Source organism: Diabrotica virgifera, chromosome 2 (genome assembly GCF_917563875.1).
Source record: "Diabrotica virgifera virgifera chromosome 2, PGI_DIABVI_V3a".
NCBI classification, from domain to species: Eukaryota; Metazoa; Arthropoda; class Insecta; order Coleoptera; family Chrysomelidae; genus Diabrotica; species Diabrotica virgifera.
In genome coordinates, this window is record NC_065444.1 from 145,893,029 (window position 1) to 145,903,535 (window position 10,507).

Consider the following 10,507-nt stretch of genomic DNA (forward strand, 5'->3'; position numbering starts at 1 on the left):
CCAAAACACCTGCGACAGAGAGAAGGAAGTATTATCCGATTCCGTATTTCCTCCCCCTCGCTCTTTTTCTACTTCAATGTTTGTGTCGTTTGTGGTCAAATTCTGCAAGCTTCGTTGTTTAGTTGCTTGCATTAGGGCTTTAGTTGTATCTATGTTGATGGTCTACTACTTATTGATCTACGTCCTATTTATTTAGCATTTTCTTCAAGCGTCACATAAAGTTCTGTGATGTCTCTTGCGGTTCTTCCCATCAAGTTTACATGATCTACGTACATTACAATCTGCTTAGACTTGTTTAAATTTTTTGGGTTTACCGACATTTTTCTTATAATATAATTCATACATTTATATTAATCAGAGCCGATGCCACCACATCTCCCTGTTTTGGCCCTTTAGTTATCTAGAAGGGATATGTCAATTGATTTTGAAGTCGTACTAGCGCGTCTGTTTGAGTCATGGTGGCTTGAACTAACTTTACCAATTTCCTTGGTAGGTATACCAAATTCTTGCATAATTAAATATATTTTATCTCTATTTATGTTATCATATGCTTATCGAAAATCTATGAAGATTTGGTAGATAACTAAATATGTCATACTCCCAGGTTTTAGCTAATATTTGTTATGTTAAATGGCTAGTTAATAGTAGACTGTCCTGGTCTGAATCCGGCCTGGTATTCTCCTATGATTTGTTCTGTGAAGTGACTTCTCCGGTTTATGATCCACTTAAACAACTTATAACTCACACAGAGTAAGGATATACCTCTATAGTTTTTGTAGCTAAGTTTGTCCCCCTTCTTGTGGACTGGGTAAATAATTGCTTCTTCCCATTCTCCTGGAATTTCTTCTGTGTCCACACTGTGTCTGTGTTATTAGTTTATGGAATCTATCTATTAGTGTGTGTCCTCCAATTTTGAGAATATCAGCTGGTATATACATTGTCAATCCCTGGGGTTTATTATTCTTCAGTGCTTTAATGGCATCTAGTATCTCCTGTTTTGTTAGTGGGTATGTTAATTCATTATTCTGGTTCTGATCTTTTGTTATATCGATATCAGGTACCGCACGGGCTGTATTTGAATGTACTTGCTCTGTTATGATAGCAGGCCTTTAAAATAGTTTTTGCATCATACTTTTATTACTGCATCCTCACTGATAATTTGTCCGTTACTATTTCTAGAAAGATTAGTATGTGATTTATATCCCTTTCTTTAGATTCAGATACCAATGTATTTTTTTTCTCTAGGAGGTGAAATACACCTGCAGGTAAAAGAGAGAGCCCAAACATACGGAAAGACTAACGAGGAAAAGACAGAAGAAAGGAGAGAAACCATTACAAAGTGGCAAGAAGAGTGAGAAAGCGAGCGGAGGGCTGCATGGACAAGGACTCTGATCCCTGACGTGGAGGAGTGGGTGAAGTGCAAATATAAAAGTACGAACTACTTCTTCACGCAATTCCTTACGGGACACGGATCATTTAGAGCATACCTTGAGAGGATAGGCAAGATAATAGATGATAGTTGCGTAGATTGCGGAGTAAGCGACACAGCAGAACATTGCGTGTTTGAATGCAGAAAGTTTAATGACCAAAGAGCGGAGCTACATGCAAAAGTAGGCATCTTAGGAGCAAACAATTTTATGGCCATAGTGACAAGGGGGGAAAGGGAGTTTAAAGAAGTGATAGAGGCTGTGACAAAAATCATTAAAAGAAAAGAGATTATAGAAAGAGAGAGACAACAGGGGTAAACAAAAGCAATAAAGCAACAGAGAGAAAAAGAAAATAGTAGAGAAGGAGAGGCTGCGCGCGCGAGAGAACGGTCTGGAAAGACGTGCCACGCGCGTAAGCCGAGAGTGGGTTTAGTTGGTAGGCATTGTAACACGGATGCATCCGGAGGCAAGGCCCCCAGAGGGGGAACTGCGTTCGGATGTACTCCGTCTACTCTGAATCCAACACACGCCAGGTACGATTCGCCTGGTACGGTCTTTAGAAGATTCCACTCTCACACAAAAAAAAGGAGGTGAAATAGATATCTTTGGTTTCAGCTTCTTCTGTTGCTGGTGGTGGAAAACCACAGTGTACATGACAGTTGTTTATAGGTAGTGGTAGTTACATTTCGTCAAGCTTTATCAACCATTCTCATGGCTTGCAATACATCTATAGAAATTTTTTGGCTTCCACGTTATCCAACGTGTTCCTGATAACTTCCTTTCCATATATAATGACTTAAAATATGTAATGATAGCTTGATCCATAGGCTGTAGTTTTGATATGGTATTTAAATGATACGATGTGGTGTTTAAGCTTTGATTGATAAATATACAGAGTATCCGTATGTGTACTCTGTATATTTATCAATCAACGGTTTAAGTGTGTGTGTAAAAAACATCCATTAGTTAGTTCCACAAAAAATTAAATTACATTTTTTGGTTACAATTATAGATACCTGCTAGTTTTGAGCAAATTTAGAAATTTAGGTCAATTGCCTAATTATACAAGATCCTAAGGAGTGTCTAGTGGAGTAGGGTAGGTATATATGTACCGAATTTAACAGTTTTTGTTATTAGGTATATTAAAACCTTTAATGTAATATGTCATGAATGGAGCTCATATTTTGAAAACAAATAAGTAATGTTTTTTTTCACAGTTACCCTTCTATTGTTGTTCACATATTATAAATTCATTTGGTGCACCTTTTTATCAATTTGTTTTACCTAATCAAATGCAAAATTTAGTGATTTATTTTTTTTTTAATAAGAAGCGTATTAAATTCCAGTATCAACCATTTTTAACTTTAACAACTAACGATTAACATTATCACATGGGAGTATCCATATTGTATTTTTGTGTTTTTGATGATTTTTTTGTACCGGATATTCACTGTGAGAATGATGACTGATGTGCTGGATGCTTAGTGAGACCAATACCAATTCAGCCGAATTCGGGTCAAGGCTGGAAAAAATACCTGAAATTCGGGACTTTTCAATGAAAATCGGGCCATTTTTTTAATATAACACTTTAATATCATCCTTAACATTTAACATTTTTATGTCGACAATGATAGTTTTCATGGGATTAAGCCACAATTGGTTGCAATGATAATTACATTTTTGTTAGTTTTTGACATTTCGACTTCCAATCTGGAAATCGTTCACAAAAAAGGAAAAATAAGAAAATCAACCGATGTTGGATTTACATGTATTTTCCTCGGGCAGCTGATTCATGTGTACACATGAATTGGTATTGTTTTTGAATCGTGTTTTCACAAGACGATAATTAAAATACAGAAACAAAAAAAGCCACAGTTATAAAATGAATACGTTTTGGTTGTGGTAAAGAATACAGCACCCAACTGTGTTGGGTGCTAATGTTGGTATTAATGTCCTACACTCTAGATATTGTCGACTTTTTTTCGTCCCACAAATTCAATTTAATGTGAATTCTTGCAAGAATTCACACCGGGACACGACTTCATAATTCTAACCATGTCCCGGATTCTTCGGACTAGTTGGTCACACTATGGATGCTATGTCTCTTTATCTGACCATGTTTAATTCTAGACCAGTCTTACCCTTACATGAACATTTTTTACAGAAATTAATGAAACATAATGAGAGGCTGGTTTATCTAGATCCTAGATCTTATCTTTAAAAATATTTGTCCGCAAAATACCTAAGGATATTGCTTTTAAATATCATGAGCAATGACTTCTCCATAGCATTTGACAGAGAATATTCCATCTTGCTTGGAAAGATAGATCTTTTTGACTTTTAAAATCAGATGTGACCTTGTTTGCTAGTTTCTTATTAAGTAAAAATCAACAGACAGGCTGTCATATTATATTAATATATCAGGTGTACCACACAATGGCTATTGTTTACCATTACTATTTAAATATTTTTACTAAAGATATCTTATGTAAAATTTATGAAAAAGACTAAGTTTTCACTCTAATGGCATATAACATATCCCACCAGAATGAAAACAATGGGAACCTTCTCTGGTTACACCTCCGAGGCTTCTACAATTTGCAAGCCATACGGATGCTGAGACTAAGGAAGATGAGGGAATTCTACAATTTACAATTCACGTCACATCTGCTCAGCGCGGTAAATTCCAACGAGATTGGACTGGAATTCTCTGATTGGACTGGAATATGGTTCGGCTGTATTTTCGTTTTGCAACGAAATTGAAAAAGGTTATTCATTTTTGATTTACATTTACTCTGTGTGGAGTATGAAGGGAACCAGTCTCGTTGGAATTTACCGCGCTGAGCAGATGTGACGTGAATTGTAAATTGTAGAATTCCCTCATCTTCCTTAGTCTCAGCATCCGTATGGCTTGCAAATTGTAGAAGCCTCGGAGGTGTAACCAGAGAAGGTTCCCATTGTTTTCATTCTGGTGGGATATGTTATATGCCATTAGAGTGAAAACTTAGTCTTTTGCTAGCAGTTGCCGCTAGGGCATCTATGCCGTTTCGTTCGTTGCAATTCGCGACTGCACGCTGGGGTTTGTTTTGGTTGGATCAGGGAGAGCAGCATATGTGCCTCCTGATGAGAGACTAATAAGTTTCGAAACCGGTAGAGGTGCTTGCAGCACTCTCTGATTGGACTGGAATATGGTTCGGCTGTATTTTCGTTTTGCAACGAAATTGAAAATGGTTATTCATTTTTAAAATTTATGACTTTGTTTTCTTAGCAGATGACTAAAAATTCTTCAGTGCCATTGTTTCTCAAGGTGATCAGATTCTACTACATAATGGTTAAAGAATTTTATTGAGTGTAAATAATAACTTGTTTCTGAATGTAGCTAAATGTAATCAATTAAGCTTTTATAAATGAAATAAAAATGTGAATTTAGATCGATAGTAATGCACTTAAATATTTTGATGTAATTAATCTAGGGATTTATTTGATGAACCTTTTAATGATGATACTTTTAATACAAATATGTACAAAAACGATTGTACTTCAGGTATCCAAGATTATCGGTGTTGTTTTGTACAAATGTCGAGAGCTTGTTTGAAAGCATGTTAAAGAGTAAATTTGTATCTTTGTTAGAATATGGATTCATGATGTGATACCTTTAATATATTTAGGTTTGTTTGATTTTGTCCGTAAAAAATTCACATCAGGATTACAGATAACCATTCATACGATAATGATTAAGAATTAATGCATATAAAATTTTGAAGCAAGTGTAAATCTATGCAGGTTTGGTATTATTGTAGATAAACTTTTAGGTGGTCAAACGTCGTCCTAAACTACTTAAGAGATTTTAGTAAAATGTTCCGTTTATTAACCTGAGTTGAATCCAAAATACTAGTTATTATGGATTTGCATATCTATATCTACACACATTTAAAGAATATTAAACAGTTAGAAAAAAGTTCGGAACCAATATAATTAAAAGGATTAACATGTTTGTTTGCATTATTGTATGTTGATAGTTGTAAGGTTAAATATGTATCACTGTTTCATCGCAACTAATCCCTAACATTTTCTATTTCTTCATCAGATGAACTTTCCTCATCTACGTTTATTACTAAAGGTTGTACTTTAATTGATAAGACAACCTTTTTTCCTTTTTATAACTTTCCATAATTACATTATGGGTATGGCGAACATAATTTTTCCACTGGTCCTTAGTTACATTATTTAAAGCTGTTTCCCAAACTTCTAAAACATTTTTATTTGCCAATATGTGCTGATCATAAAACCGTTTCGTTTGACTCCATACCATTTCAATGGCATTAAAGTGACAGTGGTAGGGAGGCAAACGAAGTACTTCATGACCAGCTTTGTTAATTAGCTGATCAACAGCATAATGTTTTGGAGGTCTGGGAAGAGCTTTAATAATGTCTAATAAAATTGTTTTAGTGCTATTCAGTGGAAATACGATGCCTTTACTTCTCAGCCATTCTACCAGTTCATCTTTTTTCCACGATTGCGTTGGCCATTTATTTATTTGCCGACTATGGTAACTGGCATTATCTAGGACGATCATTGATGGCTCTTGCAATCGTGGTAAAATATCCTTCTCCAACCAACTCTCAAAAATATCACCATCCATTTCTCCATGATAGTCTCCTGTTTTGGAGCCCGATTTAAAAATTAAGCTTGATCCGTCTATAAATCCATTCTCTGAGCCTGCATGTAAAATTATGTACCTACAACACAAATATAGTTCGATCTAATAAAAACAATTTATTTAAATACAATGGAAATACGTTCTCTGCAAAAAAAGGTTATAAGTTAATTATAAAGACCTAAAACGGAAAAAAAATCAACTTAAGTCAGTTAAGGCAATTAAAAAGTTTTATAAGTATATTTATCAAGTTACCTCATTCCATCACCAGTTCTTTTTCTTATTCCTTCATTTGTCCCATCCTGCCAAGACCTCCTAACTGATCCAGAAGAAAATATCCATGTTTCGTCAAAAAAAATTAAGGGCATTTTGTTTGCACCTTTTTGGTCATTTTCATGGTACATTCTTAAAAAATTATGTCTCATTTCAACTACATGAGAAGCTTCCATAAAATGTTTTTGTGGATTGTCTCGTTTGTAGCTGAATCCTATTTCTTTCAAGATATGGAAAAAGCTAGTTTTTCCTCCCTCATAAATAAATTTTTCTCTTAAAACTGTCAGAAGACTCGATATTGTAAGAGGCAGCTCTAAAATAATAATAATTAATTTTTAGGAAGGTTTACAATAGGTACAGGGTTATTCAATATATTTTGACCCCCCTGCATGTAAACTGCTTTATCTACAGGATTAGAAAAAAATGTAAAATACAAAAGTGAAAAAGTGTGAAATACAAAAAATTTTAAATTATGATTTTTTGACACATATCATACTAGTGACGTCATCCATCTGGGCGTGATGACGTAATCGACTATTTTTTTTAAATGAGAATAGGGGTCGTGTGCTAGCTCATTTGAAAGGTTATTAAATTCTGTATTCAGTAATATAAACAATAAGATGATTATTTATACAGGATTTCCAAAAAAGTTGACACAAAAAGAAGAATGTATGTAATTTATTTAATTTAAAACATCTTCTACTGCTGTTAGAAAACAGTTTATTGCACAAATAAACATTGCTTTTCGCTTAAATTCAATGTTCAAACTACCAAGAGGTAGATGGGTAACAGCTTGAACATTGAATATAAGTGAAAAGTAATGTTTATTTGTTAAATAAAACATTTATTTATGTTTTCTGACAGCAGTAGAATTTATTTGGAATTAAATTGAGGGCCGGCGTGGCTCAGGCGGTAGTGTGCTTGACTCGAGTGCTGGAAGGCCAGAGTTCAAATCCTAGCGCCGCGCCGGCAAGAACAACTAGACATTTATAAAAAATATCTATTGGCCCCGGGTCAACTCAGCCTGAATAAAAATGAGTACCTTGGGTAAAACAGGGATAATAATAGGCGGTTGAAGCGTAGCACTGGACTATTACCTTCCTTGTATACCGTAGTCTCTAGAAATAGCAGACTACCCTGCTATAATCCCAAAGCAACGAAAGCGGTATAAAACGGGAGACTATTACTATTAAATAAATTACACACATTCTTCTTTTTGTGTAAATTAATTTAATTTAAAAAAAATTTTGGACACCCTGTATAAATAATTATCTTAGTGTTTATATTACTGAATATAGAATTGAAGAACCTTTCAAATGAGCTAGCATACGACCCTTATTTTTATAAAAAAAAAATAGTCGAATACGTCATTACGCCCAGATGGATGACGTCACTAGTATGATATATATGTCAAAAATCATAATTTAAAAATCGAATAACTTCTGTATTTTACGTCTTTTCTAATTCTGTAAACAAAGCAGTTTATAGGGGGGTCAAAATATAGTGAATAACCCTGTACATATTACAGAGTTGCAAATTTTCTCGGAAAGGGTGTTAATATAAATATATGGTGCTGCTCGATTTTCAATAATGGAATTCGTTTAGAATCGTTAATTTGAATTTTATACGTTAATATTGAATAATATTAAATTTTATTCCTTACTTATAGTAGGGGAGGAAAGTATGCTAAATTTGCAGTCACTCGAGCGCTTTGGGGACCTATTAAGTTGTGATTATTAGGTCCTATAAAACCAAAAAAAGTTTAGTAATATTTTCCATTTTAGTGGGGACTTACCATTTTTTTAATTTAATTTTCTATTTCCAACAATCATTTTTTTCGATTATAGCGCCATCTATCCATAATTCAAAAAAATGTTTCGAATAAAAGTTGCTTATTTTAACGTAAAGAATCCAAATCTGCAATAAAAATTTGGGGCTTCTATTTAAGATTTTAAAGGAACCCCCCACACCACCTCCGCGGGGGACCATGTTTGGTACCATTCGATAGATTTTTCAAAAATATTGAATACGTGTATTTTGCACTTTTTCGACCTGATGTTTATTTTGCAAAATATTGCGGAATTTGTATTTAAAATTTTAAATTTACCCTCCACTCCACTACGTGGGGGTCAAGTTTGGTATCATTCGATAGATTTTAGAAATATATTGAACACGTATTTTTTTAGTTTTTCGATATGACGTTTTTTTCGCGAAATATTCGCTTTTTTTGTTAAAGTTTTTGACTCTCCCATTTCCTTACGTCAGATTTTTGAAATATACACTCTTTTGCATGTCCTTAACTTAGCTTATCTTAGGCTCGGTCTTTTCACCTCCGAATAAAAGTTATCCGGAGGTATATTTGACAGATTTACATGTAATCTGCTGAATAAACTTCCCAATAAATAGTTATTCGGAGGTGAAAAGACCGGGACTTAATCTGATAATTTCGAGTATTTTTAAGGATAGATTTTTTTTTCGGACCCTACTTAACGAACGCCCCTGTGTTAAGAGCCAATATATGGTAGAGGTACCAGGATTTCTCTCCATATGATAATCTGACGCACTCGAGTAACTGCAAAAATTCTCGCTTGGGCTCCCCTACCATCAAGAAAATATTGGAGCTGAACTTATTTCTGTTAACTAACAATAATTCTGTGTCTGAGGTGAGTAAGCACATAAAAATTCGGAAATTTTTTTTATCAAAATATGTAGGGGATTTGTAATAATACCATCGGCACCAAGTACTTAAGAGGAAACAGTAGCGATCAACAGGTAGCGAAAACGCGTTCCAAGATTGCGGCTGTAATTTTGAATATTTTTGCGATATATTTGGCACACGTATTCGTAATATAATAAAGAATGGCGGTACAGAGCCCAATTTGAAAAATATATCAATATGTGGAAATTACTCTGTAATTAAATACAATATTAAAAAAGCCAGCCTGTACCGCCATTAAGAAGAACAAAAAAATACACTTTCTTCAAATAAACTTTTTTATCCGATGCCTAGATTTTGTGTCATTTTGGAACTACTAAAATTTTTTATTTCATTAGTAGTTCCAAAATGACACAAAATCTAGGCATCGGATAAAAAAGTTTATTTGAAGAAAGTGTATTTTTTTGTTCTTCTTAATGGCGGTACAGGCTCGTTTTTTTAATATTTTATTTAATTACAGAGTAATTTCCACATATTAATATATTTTTCAAATTAGGCTCTATACCGCCATTCTTTATTATATTACGAATACGTGTGCCAAATATCTCGAAAAAATATTCAAAATTACAGCCGCAATCTTGGAACGCGTTTTTGCTACCTGTTGATCGCTACTGTATCACCTTAAGTATTCCATGCATTTTTACGTCTGTTATTGTTTTTACAAAGAATTGTAAGTTGCCTACATTTGGCGCAACTCTAATAAACTAAATTTTTAGCCTTACTTTTATTTTTATACATAATATAAACTTACTTTGTTCATACATGCGATAAATTTCTGAGCGAATTCTATTTTTGACGCTATCATCTAAGTCCCTCGTTAATTTTCGTTTGCGATTTATTGTGTGCTTGAATGAGTGAGTTCCAGTATGAGGTCCATCTTTAAATCTGCGCACACTACTTATCGAGATTTGCAGACATTTGGATGTTAACTAAAATGTTTTTAGTAGAATATTTGAAACACTTACATAATTCTATAAATAAATTTTAATATGATCAACTTACCTCAACAGGGTTTTCATTCGGTAAATGATTTAAAGAAAAAAAGTGGTAGGCATTTCGAATTAATATTTGTGCAGTTTCATTACCCTGTAATTTAACGGCATCCGTGCTCATCTAAAAATATTAACTATTAAAGAACATTATTATATTTATTAAAGAAAAACTTACCAAGGCATTAGGTGGCGGAACTAATGAAACAAGTTGACTATCCATAATAATAAAATTAAAACGAAAAACTAATAAAACTAACTAATTAACTAAATAGAACTAACAAATAACGAAACAACAATAACACCTACTAATAATATCTAATAATATAAACACTATCTAATAATATAATCAACGCGAATAATAAAATAATTTAGATACTATGTTAAACAATTATTATGACAACTGAAATTATTTATTTTGAATATAGGTACGGATAATTTTATG

At 33.5% G+C, this 10,507-nt stretch overlaps 1 protein-coding gene across 1 annotated transcript; it reads right to left on the reverse strand.

Moving 5' to 3' along the window:
- Positions 1-5,541: 5,541 nt before the first annotated feature.
- LOC126880826 (uncharacterized) lies at positions 5,542-10,285 on the reverse strand. Its single transcript, XM_050644891.1, has 5 exons — positions 10,241-10,285; positions 10,076-10,186; positions 9,825-10,002; positions 6,340-6,670; positions 5,542-6,166 (listed from the first exon to the last, which is right to left on the reverse strand). Exons 1-5 carry the CDS (start codon positions 10,283-10,285, stop codon positions 5,542-5,544), a joined length of 1,290 nt encoding a protein of 429 aa, XP_050500848.1.
- Between the last annotated feature and the right edge of the window lie 222 nt (positions 10,286-10,507).

Bases quoted from the DNA above. Each gene is read 5' to 3' on its own strand.
- LOC126880826 (XM_050644891.1), bottom strand. From the start codon at position 10,285: ATGGATAGTCAACTTGTTTCATTAGTTCCGCCACCTAATGCCTTG. The intron at 10,187-10,240 runs GTAAGTTTTTCT...TAATATTTTTAG, and splicing joins TTCCGCCACCTAATGCCTTG to ATGAGCACGGATGCCGTTAA. The intron at 6,671-9,824 runs GTAAGTTTATAT...TTATTATTTTAG, and splicing joins TTATCGCATGTATGAACAAA to AGCTGCCTCTTACAATATCG.